The following is a 27,206-nucleotide window of genomic DNA, read 5'->3' on the forward strand; positions in this document are numbered from 1 at the left end:
TCAGGGAGTGAGTTCCAGAATCTTACCATTCTCTGGGTAAAACTACTGTACTTTTCTTCATCTCCCACCTTCTAATCTTTATAACAATCATTTAAATCTTTGCCTTTAGTCATTGACCACTCTTGCTAAGGTTAATAGGCCTTTTCCATCTACTTTATCCAAACTACACATAACTTTGTATATCTCAATCAAACCGTACCCAATCTTTCCTCACAGCTGCATTTTTCCAGTCCTGACAACATTCCAGTAAATCTCTTTTCTTCCCTCTTTAATACAATTACATCCATTCAGCAATGAGATAACCGAAACAGCATGGTCGTACTCAAGTTATGGCCCAACTACTGATTTATACAGTTTCAGCATTACCCTTTTGCTCTTATATTCTATACTTGCGCTCATGGAGGCAAAGATTCTGTACACATTCTTAATTACTTTTATCAATCAGTCCAGCTACCGTCAGGGACCTGTGGACGTCCCTCTGGTCTTCTACACCTCGCCATATTCTCAGTGTCATTGTGACTTCTTTTGTCATGTTTGACCTCCCCATGGCATCACCTCACAAGTCTGGGTTTAATACCATTTGTCACCTATCTTCCCATCTGACCAGTCTATCAATACTTTTCTGCAATCCACAGCCATCCTCCTCATTATTGCACACTTGGCCAATTTTTGTGTTGTCTGCAAACTTTTTGCTCATGGCCCCTAAATTTACATCTAGGTCATAAATATATACCTCAAAAAAAAGCGGAGGACCTCATTATGAGCCCTGTAGAGCCCCAAACAAGACAATCTGTCAACAACTAACATTGGTGTCCTGCTAGAGCACAATTTGTATTCAGCTGTCTGCCATGCGAAATCTTGTCAAAATCACTCATCAGCATTGGTGCAGAGACAGACAGAAATTATAAGTACAGTATTAAAACTCCATGGTTCCTATTGTATAAATGGTGTTAATTTTGGAATATTTGATACTGAAAATTATTAAAATGATAATTAGAAGGCCATTTTATTTCTTAAAATATACCTTTCTTCCAAATGTTCAGGTTTGTACCAAGCATTAAACCCAGGTTTAAATTCAGCAGCAAAAGTTTGAGGTCAGTGGGTATACGATATACTTCAAGGAAAGGCAAAGAATTTTGCTCCACTCTTACATTTGAGGGAAAATGAATGCATGAGGAAAACAGGAATGGGCTCAAGCATGATGTTCTTCACTGTTGAACATCTTACTGTCACTCATTGCTCATGTTTACACATGAAATACATCTTAAGTATATTAACAAGATTAATGAGGATGCCCTAATGTCAACCATGTAATCGTTGTCGATTGCTGTTCAAACTCTCCCGGTTCACTGATGTTCTACAAGGAAAGGAAGTATGTCACCCTTACCTGGTCTGGCCTATGTGTTACTTCAGAGTCACAGCAATGAAGCTGATTCTTAACTGCCTCCTGTAATGGCGCAGCAAGCCACTCAGTTCAAAGGCAATTGTGGATGGCCAACAAATGCTGGCAAAGCAAGAGATGGCCACCTCCCATGAACAAATTAAAAAAGGGCTATAAAAACCCCACAAAACTATAGCCCAGTAGGGGTCAATGCTTTTAGGAGAAAAAGGGGCAGGGAAAATAGAAACACAAAAATTTAAGGCTATTTCAAAGCCATTACAAGAGCTTCACCAACGAAGGCAAGGTTCGCTCGGTCATCAGCCTGGTCATTGTGTAAATGTTCACTTCAAAAGTGAGCCTACTGCTTAGGCCAATTTCAAGGCAAAAGGTTCTGTAAGGATAGAGAATGGCAATAGTTAAACAGAAATTGTACGCATCACATTCCGAGATGGAATTCCTCTCTCTCCTTTCTCACCAACAATATTCCAAGTCAAATCACTGGCATTTCATATTAGCAACTTCAGTAGTTTCTACATATAGTAAGTTCCAGCTAAAACATGTTCTACCAGCCAGATAAATTTCAGAGACACATGTTTCAATCAGACCGTTAGAATTCTGATATTATCAGAACCAAAATGTTTTCTTTCTCAAAAGGGTTTTTAATTATTTCTGGGACTAATGCAAAGATACAAAAGAAAGGAAAATCTTGCCTCAGGTTTGCTGTAGTCTATGATCAAGCATCGAGGACGTAAAAGTTGTGTGTCCATGCTTTCCTAAAATAAAAAATAGGGAAACAAAATCAACAATGTCAGAAAGATGTAGAGATGGTCAGAGAGAAGTGTTCAGTTAATTGCATTTGGGGGGAGAAACACAATCATTGGGTTCAGTTTGTGGTCTTAGCCTGGAGTATTTCACAAGATCAACAGTATTTTAAACAGAAGACAAAAATGGCAAGGAGATAGCTTATTATAAAATTGTGCAAAATGTGCTCTGCTTTATGAGTAGTCACCAACAATTTGACTTAGATTGTTACTGTGCAAACATCTTCCAAAGATGACATGTGGTCAAAGGAGAAGGGGGCTTTAAATGCACCAGTTAAAATCATTTTGTCAATTTGACTGAAGTTATCATACTGCATTTCTGTCACTATCCCTTTCACTTTCGAGGTAGCTTCAATCTAAAATGTGCACGTAAGTCCTTTCACTAATGCCCTAAACTATATAGTTAACAACAGCCATCACTACAAAAACCAGCAAATTACAGGTTCTTGTCTAATAACCTAAAGGAAAACAAAAAGGAACACATAAATAAATATATTCTGCACATTGGAGAAACAGTAACAATTCATACAAGTCTCCCAAAATATGGTCAGGCTGACTTAGTGGAACCGTTTGTACGTATGATGCTGTCTATATGGTTAGTTGTTTGAATTGTAGAGGTGTAGAAATTAAGAATGGAAGAGTCTCTTTCGATGACAGAGGGCCACGAAGTTGGGCACTTATTTCAGATTGGAACCTGAGCCAGAGGCAATACAGTCTCAGACAAGTCTCTTACAAATGAGGGTTATAAGTATGATAATGTCAAGTTCAGTGCTGCATTGAAACAAAAATACTCACAAACGTAAATTGTTTCGGCATTTTCAGCTGCACAGCAATTCCTCCATGTAAATATGGCTCAAAGCTTGAGGTATCTCCAATACTAAAGGAATATGGGGACAAAACTGAAAAGAACACACAATGACCTTGCTGAAACACAGAACATACTTTAAAATAGAAACATTACAACAAGTAATAAAAATAATAGCCTGTATGTTCCAACCATCAATAATCATCATTGGATTGCTTTTTAAGAAGGATATATTGGCCTTGGAAGGAGTACAATGCAAGTTTACAAGAATCAAGAATGATACCTGTACTTCAGGGGTTATGTTATTTCCACTGGTCGGGAATTGTAGAGCTAGTGGGCATTGTCTTAAAATTAGGGACCGACCACTCAGGAGAGATGTTAGGAAGCACTTTTATACACAAAGGGTTGGAGAAGTTTTGAACTCTCATCAACAAATGACTGTTGATGCCAGATCAGTTGTTAATTTTAGATCTGAGATTGATATATTTTTGTTAAGCAAATGTTTAAGGGATATGGGTAGCCCATATGGGGTTAAGCCACAAATCAGCCACGATCTGATTGAATGCTGGAACAAGCTCGAGGGGCTGGATGGTCTAGGTTGTGAGGTTTCTTGTGGTAAACTGGTAATATCCCTACCTCTGAGCCAAGAGGTCCATCTTAAGTCCCACCTACTCCAGAAGTGAGTAATAACATCTTTGAATAGATTGAGTAGAAGTACATGTGCACACTTGTGCTCAGGCCTCTCACTGCACTCCTACTTCTGAACTAGGAGTCACAGGTCCAAGTCCCACTTACTTCAGAAGTGTACAATAACATCTCCAAATATGCTGATTTGAGAAAAGGAACAAACTGAAACTGGTTACAATGTGAATAGGTGCACGCTTTGAATTTGGATCTCTGTAAATAACTCTGTAATGTTTTGCTCTAGTTCAATCCTTCACCTGGCTTTCTAGAGTATAATACTAAGGTGCTTCACACGAGGATGATATGGCAAATATTAATATGTAGACAATAGGACATGTAACTAACAGACATTTCAAGGGGTAAGTTTTAGGAGCATGTTAAAGGATGAGAGAGTGGTGGTGAGTACCACAGCTTAGGGCACATCTGCCAATGGCAGAGTGAAAAGAACAAAGGGTCCATATGATGCTAGAATTGGAGGAGTGTTGAGAACTTTCAGGGTTTCAGGAAATTGCAGAGATAGAATGGGGTAAGCCCATGGAGGGACAGAATCACAGAATTATACAATACAGAAGAGGCCCTTTGGCTATCTAGTCTAAACTGCCAAAAATGTACTGCTATCTACGTTAGTCCCACTTTCCCACACTAGGTCCATGGCCTTGAATGCTGTGACACTTTACGTCATCATCTAAGTGCTGTTTTAAAAGGTTTAAGGTTTCCTGCTCAACTCTCCTCCCAAACAGTGCATTGACCTGAAACCTAGGATAATAATTTTACAGTTAAAGAAATGGTGGACCACTGACCGGCTAAGCAAAGATGGAATGGGTAACGGCAAGTTACTGCAGGTTAGCATTTGAGCAAGACTTTTGGATGAGTTCAAGATTGAAGAGGGTGATAAACGAAGTCAGCAAGAAGAATCAAAATGTACATTATGCAAGTAAAGTTAAAATTCCCAGTATATACAAGGGATTGTGGAGAACATTCTAAAAGCAAGACAAAAGCTCATGGTCATAGTCATGAGGGCACAGACATCAAGGTGCACCTGTTTCCATAGTGTTCAATCAATAGATACAACAGATTGCCAAGAAAAATGTCTAAAGCAAGCACACAGAAAAAAAAAAAAGTTGCTGTCCTGAGTAAGCAGGAGAGCTAGTGCATTGGATGCACAAGATTATATGCATGTGATAAGCTAACAAAATAAGAAGGGGTGTTGTGGGGTGGAGAGGGAGAGAGAGAAAGAGAGAGAGAGAGAAGGACGTATTTCATGTGAAACTAACTAAACTAACATTCTCTTTAAAATGACCACCATTCAAATTGAGACAACTAATGAAAAAAAACATACCAGTTACTTGCTGCACTAATTCATTCAACTCTGTCATCCCATTGATTTCCCGAAAAGTCACAAATTGTCCCGTTTCCAGTCCATGGTTACGGTTGTCCATGCACGTGACAATTCCTGGATTAGACTGTGAATGAAAATATCAAAAGCATTAACATGTTACGTCCAAGATAACAAGGTGTAGAGCTGGATGAACACAGCAGGCCAAGCAGCATCAGAGGAGCAGGAAAGCTGACGTTTCGGGTCTGGACCCTTCTTCAGAAATGGGGGAAGGGAAGGGGATTCTGAAATAAATAGAGAGAGAGGGGGAGGAGGATGGAAGATGGATAAAGGAGCAGATAGGTGGAGTGGAGACATACACGTCAAAGAGGCGGGGATGAAGCCAGTAAAGGCGAGTGTAGGTGGGGAGTTAGGGTAGGCATAGGTCAGTCCAGGGAGGACGGACTGGTCAAGGAAGTATCAACGTGGACTTCACAAGCTTCAAAATCTCCCCTCCCCCTACCGCATCCCAAAACCAGCCCAGCTCATCCCCGCCTCCCTAACCTGTCCATCCTTCCTCCCACCTATCCACTCCTCCCACCTCAAGCCCCACCCCCACCTCCTACCTACCAGCCTCATCCCACCTCCCTGACCTGTCTGTCCTCCTTGGAATGACCTATCCCCATCCTCACTCCCCACCTACACTCCCCTTTCCTGGCTCCATCCCCACCTCTTTGACCTGTCTGTCTCCTCTCCACCTATCTGCTCCTTTATGCATCTGCCATCCGCACCCCCCTCTCTCTCTATTTATTTCAGAATCCCCTTCCCCTCCCCCATTTCTGAAGAAGGGTTCAGACCCGAAACGTCAGCTTTCCTGCTCCTCTGATGCTGCTTGGCCTGCTGTGTTCATCTAGCTCTACACCTTGTTATCTCAGATTCTCCAGCATCGGCAGTTCTTACTATCTCTGAACATGTTACATCCAGCTTTGTTGTGGCAAAATGCACTGTGACCACCTCATTCTTCATAGGGCATGTACTTTTTTGTTGTTAAAATCAAGCTTATAGTTTCCTTGCATAAATATTTTAATTTATACAAAATGTGCAACCATCAACAACAAAGTGGAACATCAATGTACAATTTTGGAAGGTGGGGAAGTGATGGCCTCATGTTAATATCACTCGACTATGAATCCAGAGACCCAGGTAATGTTCTGGGTACCTAGGTTCAAAATCTTGCCATGGCAAATGGAATTAAGGGTCTAATGATGACTATGAAACCATTGCTGATTGTTGGATAAACCCATCTAGTTCACTAATGTTCTTTCGTGAAGGAAACTGCCACCTAGTCTGGGTAACTCCAGTAACTCTCAACTCCAGACTCACATCAATGTGGTTGACTCTTAACTACTTTCTGGGTAATATATGCTGACGTAGCCAGTGACACCAATGTCTCGTGAATGATTAAATTTTTAAAAAAGTATTCCATCCAATGAACTGAGGAACTTTGTAACACCAGAATAATGAAAATAATGAAAATTCTCAACACAATTTGTATAACACTCCTTTCTCCACTTAAAATTAGTTCCAACTGCCTTTTAAGAAGTGAGTGGAATTAAATGTTTTTAAGACAGCAGCATTAACAATTCCTGGCCCTTTTTTACAAGCTCTACTTGTTGGAAAAAATATAAAGACAGCTTTCTTGATTCTCAGTGACAACATATCAATTGCTGCTTAGTAACTGACACCTAACAGATCATACCTTTTCCTTGTCTTATCAAGCTTACCAACAAAACTATTTTTCATAGCCTGACCAATTTGGGATCAAGGGTGCTTACAGATGATTTCAGTTGAAAATGCTGCATAACGCAGAAAAATAAAAATAAAAATGGCAACATGAAGAAAGTATTAAATGCCATAAGACCTATTTGAATGAAGCTCTCTTTTCTTTCATTAGCCAGATGACCAGCATTCAGAGAAACCCAATGTGTTTAAGTGTTTTCCAAACTAAATCATAGATATCCACACACAGGAACAGGAATAGGACATCAGTTCCTTGAGCCTGATCCACAATTCAATGAGATCATAGCTGATCTGTAGCCTCACTCCACATACTTACCTTTAGCCCATTTCTCTTAATAACTTTGCTTAACAAAAAATTATCTATCTCAGATTTAAAATCAATGACTGATTTAGCATCAAAGTGGTTTATGGAAGAGCGTTCCAAATCTCTACCCGCCTTTGGGCATAAAGTGCTTCCTAACATATCTCCTGACATGTCTAACTTTTAGACTATATCCCCTAGTTCGAAAATCTCCAACCAGTGGAAATAGTTTATCTTCATCTATAAAGTCTTTGCCTTTATTTTGAAGGCTTCAATCAAATCTTACCTTAGCCTTCTAAATTCTCAAGAAAACAGGCCTAATTTGTATAATCTCTCCTTATAACTTAACCTCTCAAGTCCAGGTATCATTCTTGCAAACCTACATTGTACTCCCTCCAAGGCAACATATCCTTCCTAAGGTATGGTATGCAGATCTGCTCACAGTACTCCAAGTGAGATCTAACCAGGGTTTTGTATAGCTGCAGCATAACTTCTGCATTCTCTTCCTTCAGTCCTTCAGATACTGTATACACAATATACTTCCATGAAATGCAGCGTGCACTTCTCCTTGTACTGATTTAAATATCTCACCCAGCCATATCAAGGAGGAGTTCAGTAAAGGCTGCAAGGTCTGAAGCTTAGAAGCCATTTCACGTGTATTAGGCTACTGTTGGAACTTGCTCAGTTAAAACTGCAAGCTACCAATCAGAAGCACTGGCCAAAATTCCTTTGTTTCACCAGTCAGAACTTCATTAACCTGTTATTTCACTGGTTAGTGGAATTAGTTGACACCAAGTAGGAAGAATTGCTATTTCAAAAACCCCATATGAATAAGCCAAGTTACCTTGTTCTTATCAGTTTTCTACTGCACACTAGACCAACTTAAGTGTCCAAACACACACCGTCAAAAGAGCTCAGCCTCAGTACTATTCTTCCAATAAAAGGCACAGTATGAGACCAACTCAATGCCAACGAATCTGCTTATCTAATACCCCATAAAATAAAGAAATTCAACAGGCAGGAGTTTCTACTGGGTGGTATTAATGTTTTCAGTGCAATTTGCCCAAAATTGCTTTAATCAGAGCAAACTATTGAAAAATTTTAAGTGTAAATTCTGTTTGCACGAACTGTTAGACTCTCTTAAAAATCACTACATTGGGAGCAGACCTCACCTTCAAAACTAATAAAACTATTTGGAAAAAAAAAAGAGAAATAAAAACCAATCTGGAATTAGCAAGCAGCAAATTAAATGCAACCCGACGTCACTAAAAAAAACTGTTCACAAAAAGCAGCAATAGCAAAACCACTGTAAACTGTAAAATCTCAGCAAGCACCAACATACAAAGGAGGGCAACAGATTGCACATGCCAATAAGTCAAAAGATGTCAGTTGAGCATAGGTGCCAGAATAAATAAATAAAACCAATATTCCATCAAACCACCAATAGAATTGATTTTTAGAAAAAAAATTATTTCTTTACTTTCTTGTTGCACTCTTCCTAATCAAATTTTCTACAAAACCCAGTGGCTCAGAACCGCTGTGGTCCAATGAGCAAGGCAAAATAGTTTACGCAAGGCAGCAGAATTTGTTGTGCATGTACATATTGAAGCTTTGCCATAATCAAAATGCTTATGCATTATTTTCCCTGAAGTTTAAGATGTAGGGTGATCATGCTCTGTGATATATGCATATTCTGTGTGGAAGGTGCAGTTTTTACATGCCAAATTGCCTTTTCTCATACTGTATTTTACAATCTGTTTAATAAACATGGTGTTTAAAATTGATTACATTTAAATAATTTGTTTTGTGGTTGTTGCATTTCATGGAAATGGCTTCTTTATAACCTGCATATAACATACAAATTAATCTGGTCTAAAGTTTGCACTTCTCACAAAACATTCATTCATCATTAGCAACATATCTGTCTTTGAAGAAGCAATTTTCATAAACTGAATAATGAAAAGTCGTAGGATGAATAATAATTGTGTTGGAGAAATGACAATGCATTGCCTCATTCACACAATCATTGTAGCAAGCATTAATGTAAATCACAGTGTATATATTTATCCATATAAAAGAGTACTGTATTTTGCTTTTAGCCTCAGTCTTAGTTGAACCAAATTAGAGCCCATATTGGTTACTGTTGTCTACCTGTAAGATCTAATTTCTGAAAGTTGCTTAATGCAGGAATTAACCTAGCCTAAAAATGGAGCAGCAGGTGAACAGTGTCACATCACAGCACCCAGAGCTGTGACATGACTGCAACATTTAATGCAAGAAATTAGAAAATAATTGTCTCCTGTACTACCCTTGAGCCAATCAGTGGCTGACCTGCTCTTTAACCCCAGTCCGCTGTGCTGCAGATGAGCAGCAGCACAGGAATCAAACTATTTCTAAATGTTTAGCACATTTTTATAAGATTATTTTATCACTGATCAGTTACACAATTAGCAGATTTATCAGTGTGTAATCTAATTTAACAACTCCATTTGAATTCATCATTGTAAAATAGTGAGCAATGATTTTCTATATTATCACTAGACAAACAGCATTGTGAGCTAATATGAAACGTTGCAGGCCAGTCAAATTGGTTATTTTCCACAGATTATTACCTGCGTGACACTTTGAATGAAGATTTCTTTTGGCTCCTCCCCATTTGGATCAGCTACTTCAAACTGGTCCCCAAAATCACAGAACACACGACAGAACACTCCATATACATCAGCGCTAATGAACTAGAAAAAAATTGCATAAAATTCCCATCAATAAAGCATTCAACAACACTGGGGATTCAAACATAAAAACACCAAATTCCCTCTGACTGTGACCTGTCCCACGTTGCTGCTTTAAACAAGCTTACAACATTTTTGCAATCACAGCAAGCATTAGTCCTTAGCTCAAGGAGCAGAAATCAGATGCTACTTTTAATCCAATGCTCTGAAATTGGCCAGATTAACATATTCAACACTCTATTATCCATTTTATACATATCACATCCATTGTAATACTTTTACAATTGGGTACAACAATAAATATGTTCTCAGAAGTAAATATCCATTAAAATCGAAGTAGGACCTCTCTAAATGTAAAGTTTCTATTAATCTGTGAGGTTTAACTCCTATCTTTATGCATTAGGATTACACGTAGACTCTTATCTTCCCAAGTACATTTACATGTAACATTAGCTTTGAATAACAAAATGCCCACTTCTCGTTTTGCAATGTCAAACAACATTGAAAGCTAAATTTATTGCAGGCAAACTCCACAAACAGAAACAAAGAACAGGGGATAAAACAGACAATGAAGTGCCTTAGCCTAGTACAATACTACAAAAATCATACCTTGATTGGTGGTTGCTGTGAATGGCAAAAGTCATTTATCTTCTTTTGAAGTGAAAGTCTAGTCTCTGTTAAAACTACACACTGCAAAAAGAAAAGCTTCTAATCAATATGAATCCAACCCTAGCACCATTCAAAGAAGACTGTTGCTTCACATCATGGAATTGCTTGCAAGAATAATGTACTACCAACAAGAATTTCCAGTTCACAATCAAGCTTACAGAAGACTTGATAATTGAGAATGCCATCCCAACTCATCTCTGAGGAAGAAAACAATATTTCATTCAATACAAAGCACCACATGATCATCACAAAGATGACCTCTTATTTAAAGGAAATGTTTTATGAAAAAGTGGTCTTGATTCTAGTGTCTAGCCTGCTCCTACACCCTCAGTTTTCTACTCGTTTAATGGGAGCTTTTTTTAATTCTATGCTAACAATGGTCAGTTTCACACATCCCACTGCTGCTCATGCTATTTATTCCTCCTATGAAATATAGATTCTTTTACATGTAACTACAAGGCCAATATCCTTCAGAACGAAGACCTGCTATTCTGCCCTTAACACCTGCTCCACCATTTAATTAGATCATAGCTGATCCACAAACTCCTCCATAAACGCATCTAACAAAATTCCAGCTCAATCTAAAAACAAACTGATCCACCAGTCACACCTTTTGAGGGAAAAGAATTCTACCATTGGTGTGAAGTGCCATTTCCTAATTTCACTCCTAAAATTAGAGCAAGACCATTTCAGAAAGTGCCCTGGATTTACCCACAAGGGAAGATAGTTTTTCTGTATCTATACTACCAAATCTTTTTAATACATTAAATTCCTCAACTAAAATGCTCATGCTTCAAAATTCAAAACTATTCCAAGTCATGTTTATATAATGTATCCTTACTGCTTAAAACCTTGTAGGTCTGGTATTGCCAGGGCAAATCTGTGCATAATTTACTATTTTTACAGCAAATATACCCTTCCCGAGGTCCAATATTCAAAACAACACATGGAATCCAAACAAGATTGTATAACTGAAGGATCATTGCTGCCCCTTCACACATAAACCCCTTGAAGTAACAGTCAACATTTCATTAGCCCTTTTGACATACTTTTGTACCCATGTGGGAACAGGAAACTGAAATAATGATACCAAACAAACCCCCACAAATAAAGAAACTGAACATAATTTTGCTTTTTGCAATTTTACTTAACTGTGAATCAGAACCAATTTGAACTAAACATTATTTAACAGGCAAACAATATTAAAAATTAAAAAAGAGAAATTAAAAGTTACTACAAAGATACGTCTTGCACAACTACAAGTATTCAAATGACTCAATAATATGTAACAGTGCTTGGCCACACAGTTCCATAGTACGCTGCTATTTATTCATTCAAGGTATGCCAAGAGTTCTACCCAACAAGTAGCTTTCATCTTCAAGTTTCACAAATACGTGTATATCATCAACTATGAACTCCGCCTTCCTCAATTCTAATGGCACTACTGCTCAGAGTTCATTTACAAATAAGCAACTACGAACATCCCAGGCCATCCCTCTTTTGGGAAAACATTTAGCTCCTTTGCATTTCCAAACTATTGCCACAACTTTGCTGACTTTAGACCTTCTCAGCCAGCTTGGAAATTGCCTTCAATAGTTCCTATCTCACGTTCAGCCAAACATAAAAAGTTCCAGAGGATTGGAAAACTGCAATGTAACACTTATTTAAAAAGGTAAAGAGACAAAAACAGGCAACTGTAGGCCATTTAGCTTAATGTCTATTATTGGGAATATGTTAAATTCTTTTATACAAGATGCAATAGAAAACATTTGGAAATACATACTATGATTAAGCAGATTTAATTCAGCTTCGCAAAGGGAAAATATTGGCTGACAAATTTATTAGAATTCTGGAAGGACGTAAAAAGTAGAATTGATAAAGGGGAAGCAGTAAATGTAATATGTTTGGATTTTCAGAAAGTGGTTGATAGGCCAATTAGGCTAACATCTACTGTTGTAAAAATATTAAAATAAATTTTTGAGAAAATAATAGCAGGACATTTGGAAAATGATAATCTAATCCAGCAGAGTCAGCATGGCATCATGAAAGGGAAATCATGTCTGGCTAATATATTAGAGTTTTTGAGGAAGTATCAGCCAGAGTTGAAAGAGGGGAACCAGTATTTATTTGGACTTCAAAAAGGCATATGATAACGTACCTCACAAAAGGTTAAGTTGCACGGTAAGAGCCACGGTATCAGAGGTAGCTCATTGGTGTGGATAGAGAATTGAATAATGAGCAGGAAACAGCAAGCGTGGATAAGGAATTTGTTTTCAGTTTGGTTCCAGCGCTGGGACGGCAACTGCTTACAATATATATTAACGACTTGAAGGAAGTAAGTGAATGTGCCATAGCCATAGTTACAGATAACAAAAATTGGTGGAAAGGGAAGCTGCAAGAGGGATACAAACAGTTTACAGGGAAATATAGATACGATAAGTGGGCAAAAAGTCGGCAATGGAGTATCACGTGGAAAAAGGTGAAGTTATTCATTTAGGAAGGGAGAACAAAAGAACAGAATATTATTTAAATGGAGAAAAACTGCAGAAAGCGACAACATAAAGGAACTTGGGGATACTTGTGCACAAAAAGCCTAGCACTCTGGTTCAGCAAGCAATCAGGAAGGCTAATGGATGTTGGCCCTTATTTCAAGTGAGTTGAGATATAGAGGGGAAATCTTACTGTAACTGTACAAGGTGCTGATGACACCATGTCTGGTATACTGAGAGCAGTTTGGTTCTCTTATTTAAAGAAAGATATCATTTTATTGGAGGCGGTTCACGAAAGGTTCACTGGGCTGATCCCCAGTATGGAAGGACTGTCTTATAAGCAAAGGCTAAACAAGTTCAGATTCAACTTCCTGGAGTTTAGAGGAATGAGGTATGATCACACTGAAACATATAGGATTCTTAAGGGGCTTGACAAGTCAAATGCTGAGAGGATGCTTTTCATCCTGGGAGAGTCTAGGGACTGAGGACATAGTTTCAAAACAAAGGGGTGCCAATTTAAGACTGGCAAGAGGAGAAATTTCTTCTCTCAGCGGGTTGAGAGTCATTGAAAATCTCTGCCACAGAGAGCTGTGGGAACAGAATCCTAATGTAAACTTATGGCTGAGACAGATAGATTCTTATCAATTGGGGAATCAAGAGTAACCGGGAAAGAGCAGGGAAGTGGATGTGAGGAATGTTGGATCAGCCATGATTCTATCGAATGGTGCAGCAGCCTCAAGGAGTCAATTGGCCTACTTGTGTTCCTATTTCTTATGATAAGGTATGACTCATTAGGCTACTTAAGATAACAGCCCATTGTGTTAGAGGCAGCATGGATATAATATTGGCTAACTAATACAAGAGACAGAGTTGGGATAATAGGGGTATTTTCAGGATGGCAACCTGTAACTAGTGGTGTATCACAAAAATCATAATAATGGGGCCACAGTAATTTACGATAAATATTCATGAATTGGATGAGGAAAATGGAAGTCTAATAGCCAGTTTGCAGCTGACACAAAAAAGAAGTGGGAAGGCAAGCAGTGAGAATGATAGAGAGTCTGCAGAGGGATAGAGACAGGTTAAGTGGGTAGGCAAAAACTTGGCAGATGGAACTTAATGTCAGAAAATGAATTCCAACAGGAAGAATGCAGGAACTGAATTTTATTTAAATGGAGAAAGACTGCAGAAAGTTACACAACAGAGGGATCCCGGGATTAAATATGAATTATGAAAAGCTAGTATTTAAGTTTGCGGGTAATTGGGAAGGCAAATGGAATGCTGGTCCTTATTTCAAAGGGAATGGAGTATGAAAGGAAGGAGGTTTTGCTAAAACTACATGAGGCATCAATCAGACCACAGCTGGAGTCTGTCAACAGTTTTGGGCTCCTTATCTAAGCTAAGATATACTGGCAATGGTTACAATTAATGACCTTCAGCTGCTTCATCAATGACCTTCCCTTTATTGCAAGGCCAGAAGTGGAGACATTTGGTGATGATTGCAAAATGTTCAGTACCATTTGTCATTCTTCAGATACTAAAGCAGGTCCTGTACCTACGTTGTAAGCTCTTGCACACCATACAAGCACTGGAAAATGACCATCTCTGACATGAGAGAATCTACGCATCTTTGAAATTATTTTGACATTATAATGGCTGAATCCACCCCTCTATCAACATTCTGGGGATTACCACTGTACAGAAAATGAACTGGATCAACCACTGTGGCTACAAGAGCAGGACGGAGGCTTGGAATTCTGCAGCAAATAACTCACCTCATGCTCCCCAGTGCTTGTCCAAGAACTACAAGGCACAATTCAGGAGTATAGTGGAACAGTCTCTGTTTGCCTGGATAAGTACAGCTTCAAACTCTTCGGAAGCTCGATATCATCCAGAAAAAAGCGACCAACTTGATGGCATCCTATCCTCCACCTTCAATATTTATCTCCATTACAACCAATACACAGTGGCAGCAGTGCACTGTAACAACTCACCTAGCCTTGCACGACAGCATGTTTTAAAGTTGTGACTGCTATCATCTAGAAGGACAAGGGCAACAGATGCATGGGAAACTGCAAGGTCTCCTCCACGTCACAAACCATTCTGACCAACTGCCATTCCTTCACTGTCATTGGGTCTCGCTTCCTAACTGCACTATGGTATATCTACATTGTATGAACTGTAGTTCAAAGAAGCCTCTTTCACTTCCTTAAGGGCAGTTAGGAACGGACAATAAACACTGTCTGAGCCAACAATACCCACATCCTGTGAATTAATTAGAAAAACTCAAATTGACCTGCTGTCAGATTTCCTACTCCTTAATTTTCTCAAGAAAAATCTGTAACAGTTGCTGTAGTCATAAATGACTCCTCAAACAGTTCATAGACTCATTGGCCCTCTCCACATAAATCTGAACCTGTTCAACTTCACTCCATCTCGAAGTCAAGTTCATACCACTGGAGGAATCCTGAATTTAAATTTTAGACTTTCTTTGTTGTCTTCTTCCTATTGTTTCCAACCAGGGCCAGAGACAGAAACCATGGGCTCCAGTGTTGTTCCTGGCCCTAGCCCCCAGCTATACCCACACTACCAGTCCAGTGGGATCTGCCCTCAACCTGAGCACATCGGCCCCTAGAGCTAGTTATTGGGCCCTGATGTACTTCCCTGTCACAGTTTTCAACCAAGACATATTCATTCTAATTTTAGCCACTTCTGTCACTTGAATTGTGCATTTGCATGCACATCTCAGCTGTCTTTTTCATTAATAAAAAGAGGAAATAAAAGTAATTTCCCTCATGTCTCATCATCGAATTACAGAATGCTTAGTATAAAACAAGGCTGTTTAGCTCATTGTGTTTATGTTAATGCCTTTCCTTTAGCTCATAATGCTTCCTTTCATTCCTTTCTTCATGGATATTTTGTCACCAATGATCCCCATGCTCCTTGCATTCCTAGCCCTAGCCTAAATCTTCCAATCAATCTTGACTTTTCTACACTCTTGTACCATTCAGGCTTGACTTCCTCTTGGATAAGCAAACAGATTGTGTCTGTGCCTCTCTCAGCAGTTTGCAAAGGCCTCATTAAGCACTCAGCACTGTTTCTTTACACGCCGCAACTCCAATTATATTATTCTCTCTTGCCGCTTTCCAGCCCACTGACAACCTGCTTCCCACTGTACCCATCACCACAAGAAAAAATAATTAAGGCAGGGAAAAGGCTTCAACAACAATCCAGCTGAGTCAGAACGGAGGCAGATGCAGTTATGTGATTGAACATAGTTTTGATAAAGAGGAGGATTCGTGGTCATAATTTCAAGTCCAGGTTGTTTGACATCATGAATGCTCCTGCACCATTAACTCAGGAGTCCTTCCAGAAACTATTCTTGGCTCCCATCTAAATCATGCTCCTGAACAGCAACATGTCATCAATGATGTCAAGCAAACCCTAATCCAAGTTTCTGATCAATACGCTCTCCTTCAAGACCACTTACTTTTAATCTCAGTTTGTTGCTGCTCTGCCTCAACTCATTCACTGTAGAAACCACATTTATACCTTTATCTTTTGATTCAACTAATCCAACATTCTCCTGTAATCCTGAGTCATCTCTGCTGCCCATATCTTCAAATCCTATTCATCTATTCCTCTAGGCTGCTTGCTAACCAGCATTTCAAATTTAAAATTCTTACACTGATATTAAATTTCTCCATTCTCCAGTTGGCTTCTTATGAATAGGATCACCAATCCAAACGCAAGGTGTCAGAAAATAATAGATGCTTGTGTGAGGGAAGGAGATTGTGAACATGATTTTTAAAGAACCCTATATTAGAACATGGCAGACCAACTTTTCTTTTAACAATATAATACAATAAAAATTAGGAAGACCATCTGAACCTAGGTCATTTTAGTTCTGAGATAGTATAGGCAAATACTGCTCCGTTAAAAATAAAGTCAAGACAAAAGGCAAAGCACAGCTCCATGAGTATCTGGCAATAATAAGGATGGACAGGCTAAAGTAATGGATTATTTTAAAATCTTGTCTTAATACCTGAAAATGCTGCAGGAAGCCAAGATCTGTATTTTCGTCCAAAAGAACATTGGATGTATTGACCTGGACATAAGGATTCAGCTCTGCAAGTTGTAAGACAGTGGCCTCAGCTCTGCAAATGAAATAATTAAGAAACTAATCACCTTTTAGAACATTTTAACGAATTGTCCAATTCTTGCCTATTCCTTTGTACATAATGCAAAAACAAATGGACATCTTCAGATAGGACAAAAAAAACTGGAGAAAATATTTGCACTGAGCAAAATAGCCTACCACTTCAAAAATACGTAATGAGGAGAATTTGCTTCCATAATCACTCACTATGAAAATCACTTACTGAAATGCAAAGAAACAAATATCTGAAGTTTAAAAAAAAACTCTTCTCGCAGTGACAGTGCCATTTCTTGCTTAAATGCATACAAAAATGTTACAGATAAGAAAATTGTACAGTATTACTGTTTTCTGAGATTAAGCATCCCACCATGTCTGCAAATTCTAGTTCAAAACCAAACAACTGGGTTTGACTGAGGCACAAACTAAGAATATGAAAAGCTGTTGAAAAATCTGTTTGAATCCTTATTAAAGGAAAAAAAAGAAAATTAAAGAAGAATAAGAAACAGAGGAAGGAAAGGGAAAACTTGTACTTATATTGCATCTTCCTCAACCTTATCAAATCTCAAATGCTTTACAACAAAATCATTACTTTTGAAGTTTTGTTGAAATGTAAGGAGCATGGCAGCCTACTTACAAACTGCAAGATCCCACAACGGAAACATCCCATTTCAGTGATGTTGGCTGAGGAATAAATTTTGCCCAGACCACCTTTCTCTTCTGTGAATTGTGATGTAGGATATATTACAGTTGCCTGAGGATCTCAGAGACAGTAACAATGCAACCTTATTCAGTACTGCACTCTACTGACAGTCTGGATAATCTCAGGAGGCAAGTATGCTACCAGCTAATTTGCAGAAATCAGAATTTATAATCTATGAAAAGCATTTAGACAGTACTGTCATCAATTGCTATAAGGAATTAAACCCTTAACAAGAGTGATGAATAAGTCAACTGGAAGTGGGATAGTGTGAATTTGCCCCTTGCAGATGTACAAATCAGACCAAACACCTGAAGAGCAACATCTCAACAGGATCAAGTGGGTGACAGAACATTTATTACAGATTTAATAAAGTACTCTTGCATTTAAATAACAAGTTATAATCACAGATCAACAGCAACAATGTCATTTTCCTCCTAGTTTTACACTGATGTTTAACTTGTACAGTCGGTTCTGCTATAACTCTTGTTCTGTCAACGTGAATTGGCTGCAACGCAATCAACGAATAGGGAACACTATTTCCAAAACGCAAACTTGGGTTGGCTATAATGTGATTCCATCGGTGCGCGGAGGAATACACAATGTCATATGATCGTTTCACAGGCTTTGTCATGAATATTTATAATGTTAGTGCCGAAAGAGTCTCCGCACAGGAATCAGATGATCATTTTGCGGGCTTTGTTGTGAAATGCTTTCTGCGAGAGGTACAGTACAACCTCCTCCCCCATCAAGTCATCTTGACATTTTTTCCCCAAGGTAAATTGTTAAATTTATTTTTATTTCCTCTTTTTAGTAATTTCCCTCAAGTCTCATCATCAAATTACAGAATGTTCAGCATAAAACAAGGCTATTTAGCTCATTGTGTTTATGCTAATCCCTTTCCTTTAGCTCATAATGCTTCCTTTCATTTGCTTCTTCATGGATGTTTTGTTACCAAACATCCCCATACTTTTATTTCATTATTAGCTATGAATTAAACATCTATTCAAATTTTGCTATCCATTGTGTTGGGCTTTCGAGTGATTTTTGAGCGATTTTCAGTGATTGTTTTTGGTGGTCTGCCCCAACTCCACTTTTCCCATAGGTCCCATTATTTCTATAGCGCGATTTATCTATATCTATTTCTGCTAAACTTGACTGAATTTTTGAGAGGTAACTGAAGCAGGGATGGGAAGAATTGACTAAAGGAGTGGACAGTGGCATCTCTATCGATGTAATATTTATCTATATCCGCGATACAACTATCACATTATAGCAGAACCGACTGTATGATACATAGATGCAAAAATACAAAGAACATTTCATATATTTATTCAGTTATACTTTCTAATAGTTACTACTAAAATAATACATAAATGTGCTTTAGATGCATTTGTAAAAAGATATTTTGTATAGTTGAAATAGTTATATAACGTTACATTGTAGGATTGTATTTATTTCAGCTCAAGTCAGATTTTCAGCATTGCTAATGTAACGCTTACCTGTTTCTGTGACTGGTCACATCATCATCGTGCAGAAAGAAATTAGTGCCTAGGTCCCAAGTTTCAGATGGCTTGGTGTCATGGATGGTCAGTGTCTAGCCCAAGGAAAAAGAAACATGTTCACAAGTCAGCATTTGTCACATTAAACAAGATAATGTTACCTCAAACATTATAAATGTCTGAAATTTAAGAGAGACTTTTGTGGCGTCAGTGCCATTCCCTGCTTTCATGTGTAGATAGAGCTACAGTGAAGTTGCATGTGGTCAATTCCAGTTCAAAATCAAAAAAGCAGATTAGCTCGGGCACAAAATAAGGACAAAGATGCAGATGAAAAATCATGGAGGTGTCTGGAGACAGTAGATAAGGAAAACCTGTTCCAATTTATGGAAAATTGAGAACAACATGCCTATGAAGAAATGAGGAAAAACTTGTTCATGCCTCAGAGTATGGTGGAGAGAGGTTCAATTGAGGACTCAACAGGGAATTGAAATAGTAACTGGAAAAGAAGAAATAAGCAGGGATATGGGTAGGGGTACTATGCAAACTGCTCCTTTGGAGGGCCAATGCAGACAACTGGTCAAATAGTCTCTTGTACTGTAACAATTTTGTGATTTCATGATTCAGTTCTCACCAAGACCAAGAAGGCTGCATCCAGTGGACCTTCTCAATATGTAGAGGAAACGGGAATGCTGGTTTGTTTGTCATCTCTATAAAGGCATGGTCCTGAGGCAGCATCAGCAATATCTCTGGGATATTGTCAGGATAACTTAGCTGAAGCACTTTTGAATGAGGAGGCCCCTCACTTCCTAACAGCAGCAGCATTCATTTCTTCATTCGTTAGCATCCTCTCTCATCCTGCGGCACACTGTCCCATCCTCATTGCTCAATTATCTCTATTTCCCAATGCAAAAATTATGCTGACAGTCTCCCAGTGCTTTTTTCACCTGCACTTCTAGATAGGCTAACTGTTCCTGGTTCCTTCTTTCACTCACTTTTCTAGATCGTACTGTCTCTGGTTCCTCCTTTTGCTCAAAGACCTGCTTGAAAAGTTTTAGCTGGTTGGTGAAAATCAGCAAGAATTTGTAATGGGTAAGTCATTTCTGCTAAACCTGACTGAATTTTTGAGAGGTAACTGAAGTAGGGATGGGAAGAATTGACTAAAGAAGTGGACAGTGGCATCTCTATCAATGTAATTTTTATGAATTTCCAGAAGACATTTGATAAAGTCCCAAAGATACTGCTAGGTAAAGCTGAATCTCATGAAAATTAGGCAACTTACAGATGGTTAGGAAATTAGCTAAGCAGGGTAATGGCCACATACTCTATTTAGCAAGATGTAATGAATGATGTCCAATGCATTGGGGTCTCAACTAATCACAATATTTATTAACTTTTTAGAAAATAGGTCAAAGCCACAAAACCAAATTTGCTAATGACAAAAATAGGTGGTAGAAGAAGTGCAGAGAAGAAGTACTGAGAAATAATGATAGGTTAAGTGAACAAGTAAAGCCACTGTAAATGGATTTTAATGTGGGCAAGTATGAGGTCCTCCACTTTGGACGTAAAACAGGGAACATTCTAAATAATGGAGAGATGGAAACAATGGAGGTTTAAAAGCCTTGCAAGACAGGGCACATAATTTAAAATGTCTTGAACAGGCGCAGAAAATAATCATAAAGGCAATTGGAATGCTGGTCTTTACAGCTGGAGGACTAGAACACAAGGAGGGGTAGACATCATGCTACAGTTGTACAAAATTACTCGGATAATGCATAGAGTACTGACAGCCATTCTGGGCACCACACCTTAGAAGTTATATATTGGCCTTAAAAGTAGATTCAACAGAATGATAACCGGACTCCAAGGCTTAAATTATGAGGAAAGATGACAGGTTCTAAACACTTGAACAAAGACAAAAAAACATGCAGATGCTGGAAATCTGAAAACCAATACAGAGAATACTGGAGAAACTCAGGTGTGGCAGCATTTGCAAAGTGAGAAACAGATTTAACATCGAATCCAGTACGACCCTTGTTCAGAACTGTTCTCAAACTGGACTTGAAACGTTACCTCTGTTTCTATCTCTGCAGATGTTGCCAGACCTGCTGAGTTTCTCGAGCGTTCTCTATGTCTGTTACATTACTGAAGTTGTATTTCCTGGAATTCAACAATGTTTATAAAATTACTGTGGAACCCAAAGTTCTTAGAAGAGTAAAGGGATAAATAGATAGGGAGAAACTTCTGCTTTATTGTTTGGGAAATCTAAGTCCAGGGGTCATGGTGTAAAAATTAAAGTCAGCTCTTTTAGAAGTATGATTAAGCAACACTTCGACATACAAAAGACAATAGAAGTCTGGAACTATCTTTTGCAAATGACAATTAATGCTGGATCAGTTGCTCACTTTAAATCTGAGACTGATAGCATTTTTTTGTTCCACCAGAACCATTTAGATAAACGACTAAAGGCAGGATGTGGAATTAGGTCACAGATCACTCATGATCTCAGTAAACCATATCACAGGCTCAAGGCTTAAATGATCTACTCCCGTTTTGATATTCACAAAATGTAATCATACATCCACTGCTATCTCATCTGATGTTATTGACATTTTTGGGTTGACCAAGGGGGTCCCAGACTGTGGCATATATATAGGAGACATCTCGCAGCATGGTACACAGGGAAAAGTGCATAAAAGTGAATTGTCTTATGCACTTCCTTTGCTGGCACTCTCACATCCGCTCCCTTGCTCACTTTTATTCAGTTTGTTGTAACTCGTCATGACTTGAATTAAGTTAGGAGCTGCCAGTATTGATTGCACTGTGGGTGTTTAAATAAGAGTCTTTAGGCTTGTGAAACTGATTGGACTTAAACCTGTTAGAAAGTTGACTTGTTGCTTCCCTTAAGGTAGTTTAAAATTCAAAAAAAAACTTTAAATTAAAAATATTTCTAAAGCCACAAATAATTACACAGACAGAGGTACAAGTAGGTTACAAACTTGCTGAAATATTCCTTGGGTTAAAAGGTTTGGCCTTTAAAAATAAACTTTTGCTTGCCAGTATGCAACATTTTGATTTCATTCATAGCACCCTTTCCCATATATATCAAAGTGAAATTTTTGACCTATATACTAATTCTATAGGGAGGAAATTGATCATTTGATGATGAGACGAAAAAAAACAGCTGATGTCGGAATCCAATGCAGACAACAGAAGGCTTAGAGAACACAGCAGGCCAGGTAGCATCTGGAGGAAAGGAGCAGTCAATGTTTTGCGTATTACCCTTTCTCAGGACTGAATGTGGGGGTAGGGGGAGCTGCAGATAAGGGGGGGGGGCAGGGTTGGAAGCAGAGGGGTGAAGGTGGTGATCGGTGAACACTAGTAGTAGGCATGACTTGGTTTGTTGATTGATAGGAGGGATAAATCTGTTTGGTAGCTGGAAGGGAGGGTCAGAAGGGGGAATGGAAGGAAGGAGGTGGGCCTGGAAGGGGAAGCTGGGGGTGGGGAGGGGTAGGGGGGTGGCAAGGTTATTTTAAATTGGAGAACTCAATGTTAAGTCCTCCGGGCTGTAGGGCACCGAGGCGGAAGGTGTTGTTCTTCAAATTTACGTTCTGATTCACTGCAACACTGGAGGAAGCCGAGGACAAACATGTTAGAGGGGGAGTGGGACAGGGAGTTGAAATGGGCAGTGACCAGGAGGTTAGGTTAATTGTTATGGGCCAGGAGATGCTCGGCGAAATGGTCACCTAGTCTACATTTGATTTCATCGAAGTAGAAAAGACACATCAGGAGCACCGGATGCATAGACTGGGTTGCAGGAGATGCAGGTAAAGCTCTATCTCACTTGAAAGGGCTGTTTAGGGCCCTGGATGGAGGTGAGGGAAGTATTGCATCTTTTACGGTTACAGGGAAAGGTACCGGGCGGGTTGGAATGGTTGGTGGGGAGTGTGGCACAAACTAAGGAGTGGCAAAGGGAATGGTCCTTGCGGAAAGCAGTGAGGGGTGGGGGGTGGAAGATGTTCCAGGTGGTGTGGGCTAATTGGAGTTGGTGGAAGTGTTTGAGGATGAATCGTTGGACGCAGAGGCTGGTGGGGCGGAAAGTGAGGATAAGGGGCCCCTATCTATATTATGTTCAGAGGGGGTGGTGGTGGTGGTTAAGAGCTGCGGAGTAGGGAATGGAAGAAGCGTGGTGAAGGGCTGTCTGGATGACCGGAAGAAGAAAAGAGCGTTGTTTGATAAAGGCAAACATCCAGGACGCTTGGGAGTGTTGCAGCATTCCTACCTCAACTCCATTCTCTCCCCCTTGGTCCAGCCACTCCCCACCTACGTCTGGGTCACAAACCACACCCTCCACCTCTTTGGTAACTTCAAGTTCCCTGGCCCCCAGTGCTTCATCTTTACTATGGACGTTCAAGCTCTACACATGTACGCACCCACAAGGACGGCCTACAGGCCTCAGTTTTTTCCTCTCCAACAGACCCAGCCAGTCCCCCATCACCAATACCCTCACTCTGCCTCGCCAAATTAGTCCTCACTCTCAATAACTTTTCCTTCAATTCTTCCCACTTTCTCCAATTCCAGGGGATTGCCATGGGCACTCCCAGCTATGCTTGCCTGTTTGTCGGTTATGTTGAACTGTCCCTCTTCAATACGTACACAGGTACTGTTCCCCAACTCTTCCACCATTACATCAATGACTGCATCAGTACTGCATCCTGCACCCAAGCTGAACTCGAGCAGTTCATCAACTTAGCTAATAACTTCCACCCCACCCTCAAATTCATTTGGTCCATCTCAGAAACCTCCTTCCCTTTTCTTGACCTCTCCATTTCCATTTCTGGTAACAGCTTATGTGCTGACATTTACCATAAACCAACAGTCTCCCATAGCTACCTAGACTACACCTACTTCCAACCTGTATCCTGCAAAAACTAATGCCGTTTTCCCAACTCCTACGTCTCCGTCACATCTGCTCTGACGAGGAGACGTTCCACTCCAAGCATCCTGGATGTCAAACAATGCCCTTTTCCTCCTTGTCAGCCAGACAGCTCTTCATCGCACCTCCTCCATTCCCTACTCCACAGCTCTTAACCACCACCACCCGCTCCAAACATAATATAGATAGGGTCCCCCTTGTTCTCACTTTCCACCCCACCAGCCTCCGCATCCAACGTATCATCCTCAAACACTTCCACCAACTCCGATTAGACCACACTACCTGGAACATCTTCCACTCCACCCCCCTCTCTGCCTTCTGCAAGGACCATTCCCTTTGTCACTCCTTAGTTTGTGCCACATTCCCCACCAACCACTCCAACCCGCCCAGTACCTTCCCCATAAACATAAAAGATGCAATACTTGCCCACATACCACCTCCATCCAGGGCCCTAAACAGCCCTTCAAGTGAAGGGGAGCTTCACTTGCATCTCCTCCAACTTAGTCTATGCATCCAGTGCTCCCGACGTGGTCTCCTCTACTTCGGTAAGACCAAACGTAGACTATGTGACCGTTTCACTGAGCATCTCCGCCTGGCCCGTAACGGCCAACCTAACCTCCTGGTCACTGCCCATTTCAACTCCCCGTCCCAATTCCCTCTCCAACCTGTTCGTCCTTGGTCTCCTCCAGTGTTGCAGCGACTCAGAATGCAAATTTGAAGAACAACACCGTATCTTCTGCCTGGGCACCCTACAGTCCGGAGGACACAACACTGAGTTCTACAATTTCAAATGAACTTGCCACCCATCTCCCTCCTCCCCTTCCAGCCCCACCTCCTCCCTTCCATTCCACTTTCTGATCCTCCCTTCCAGCCACCAACGGGATTCATCCCTCCCATCGACCAACCAGGTCATACCTATCACCAGTGACCACCTATCACCACCATTTACCTCCACTCCTTCCCCTCCCACACGTACATCCAGTCCTGAAGAAGGGTAATACCCCAAAACATTGACTATTCCTTTCCTCCAGATGCTGGCTGGCTGGCTTGTTGGCTTGTTGCGTTGTTCCAGCCTCCTGATCATCTTATTATGTTAATCATAGCTTATGAAGTTGGTGAAAATAAGTTATCTAGTTCGGTTGTAAAATTGATGAGTTCTATTAAGCATACAATCAATCGTAATTTGTATCTGAAACAACTAATGTGACTAGGTAACACTGCTTCATTGCAATATGAAACTTTTTAGTCTAAAACACTAATACTTGGGGGGAAACAAAATATTGAAATCATTGCATGAGCAATTCTACATTTAGGTGGAATGTTAAGAACAATAAGAAGAATTTAAAATTATTTGAAGGAAATAAAAGATCATTTAGAAAACAGAACTATTGTAGTTTGCATGCACAGAGAGTTACAAGATCAGATGACACACTCTTTATAAATTACATTTCCTAAACTCAGCATGGGCAAGTTTGCCTCTGACAAAAATAACCTGCCAACATTCACCAACTTAAAGCATTTGAAAGAGTTTCTGGAAAATCCACAGACAAAGAAACTATCAAAATTAGAGTACTGTCTCAGTTACATTTAAGGTAAACTTACTGGTGTGTTTTCTTAGATTTAGGTAACTATGGTGGAAGAAATATGCTCAGTGCCAACTGAAGAACCTTTCACAAATGTTTCTACAGTATCCATGCCACAGACTTGTCTTGGACATCTCAACTGACAGCAGACTGAATTTTGCTTGCTTTAAAATCAAGATTGCAATCAGCTGGTTTGATACGCCAAGACCTGTGCACTACGTTGTAAGATGCTGTTTGACCCTGAATATGTACACTGGTTCCAATAAAAGCAAAAGGCTGAATTTTGGGTTCAAAGATGAGCAGAGTTCCCTGAATTTCAAAGCAGGGCTCTTAAAGTTTTGATGCTGTCTGCTACACTTACAAAGTGGATTTTCATCAGGCACCAGAATTAAAAGTATCATCAGTGCCCCCAGTTAGAAAACAATATTTTGTGATTCATTCATGAAATGTGGATTCTGCTGACTAAGGCAGCATTTGTTGCTCATCCCTCATAGCCCCGGAAGTTCCAGTGTTAAGCTACACCTGAACTGCTGCATTTCTCACATCTACCATCTTCGATATTCAGTTCCTTGGACACCAATGCTCATGAGCAGCAACATCTATTGTATACAAGATGTACTGCAACAAATCACCAAGACTCAACAGACAGCATCTTCCAAATGCACAACCATTACCATCTAGACGGACAAGGGCAGTAGACATATAGGAAAGCTACCACTTACAAATTCTCTTCCAAGTCTGGATACTGTGGGATTTGGATTAATTATTCCAATGCTGTCACGACCAGACTCTCATTTTCCCCTTTTCAAAACTTCAGCTCATCCAAAATTCTGCAGCTTATATCCTATGCAACAGTAGGCTCAGTACAGTATCACTCTTTTCTTAACTGGCTTACATTAGCTTCCAGACCCCAGTTTCAAAAATATAAAATTCCAATACTTGTGTTTACTTCTTCATGGCCTCAATCCCCCTGATCTCTGTAACCTCACATCTTACAATACAATCTCCACTCCCCTGATTCTGTTTTTTCTGAGCATCCTAAATTTCCTTCAGCCCACGCATTGCTAATTGTATTTTCAGCTGCCTAAACTCCACATTCCACAATTCCTCCCTGAACACACATTTCTGTTTTCACTGACAACAAGGTGCAGGGCTGGATGAACACAGCAGGCCAAGCAGCATCATAGGAGCAGAGAGGCTGACGTTTCGGGCCTAGACCCTTCATCAGAAAAGGGGGAGGGGAAGGGGGTTTTGAAATAAATAGGGAGAGAGTGGGAGGCGGATAGAAGAGAGGATAGGTGGAGAGGAAACAAACAGGTCGAAGAGGCGGGGATG

The 27,206-nt window shown here is 39.8% G+C and overlaps 1 protein-coding gene across 1 annotated transcript in view; it reads right to left on the minus strand.

Annotated features, from left to right (window-relative positions):
- Positions 1 to 27,206, minus strand: part of uba6 (ubiquitin like modifier activating enzyme 6) — a 102,153-nt gene that overhangs the window by 51,807 nt on the left and 23,140 nt on the right. Inside the window, exons 5-11 of the mRNA XM_048621056.1 lie at positions 19,356 to 19,450; positions 17,043 to 17,154; positions 10,449 to 10,529; positions 9,720 to 9,842; positions 5,031 to 5,154; positions 2,998 to 3,101; positions 2,092 to 2,154 (exon numbers count right to left, since the gene is read on the minus strand). Of these exons, the coding sequence (XP_048477013.1) occupies positions 2,092 to 2,154; positions 2,998 to 3,101; positions 5,031 to 5,154; positions 9,720 to 9,842; positions 10,449 to 10,529; positions 17,043 to 17,154; positions 19,356 to 19,450 (702 nt within the window). The remainder of the gene's footprint in view (positions 1 to 2,091; positions 2,155 to 2,997; positions 3,102 to 5,030; positions 5,155 to 9,719; positions 9,843 to 10,448; positions 10,530 to 17,042; positions 17,155 to 19,355; positions 19,451 to 27,206) is intronic.

This window comes from Rhincodon typus, chromosome 3 (assembly GCF_021869965.1).
Source record: "Rhincodon typus isolate 14 chromosome 3, sRhiTyp1.1, whole genome shotgun sequence".
Lineage (NCBI taxonomy): Eukaryota > Metazoa > Chordata > Chondrichthyes > Orectolobiformes > Rhincodontidae > Rhincodon > Rhincodon typus.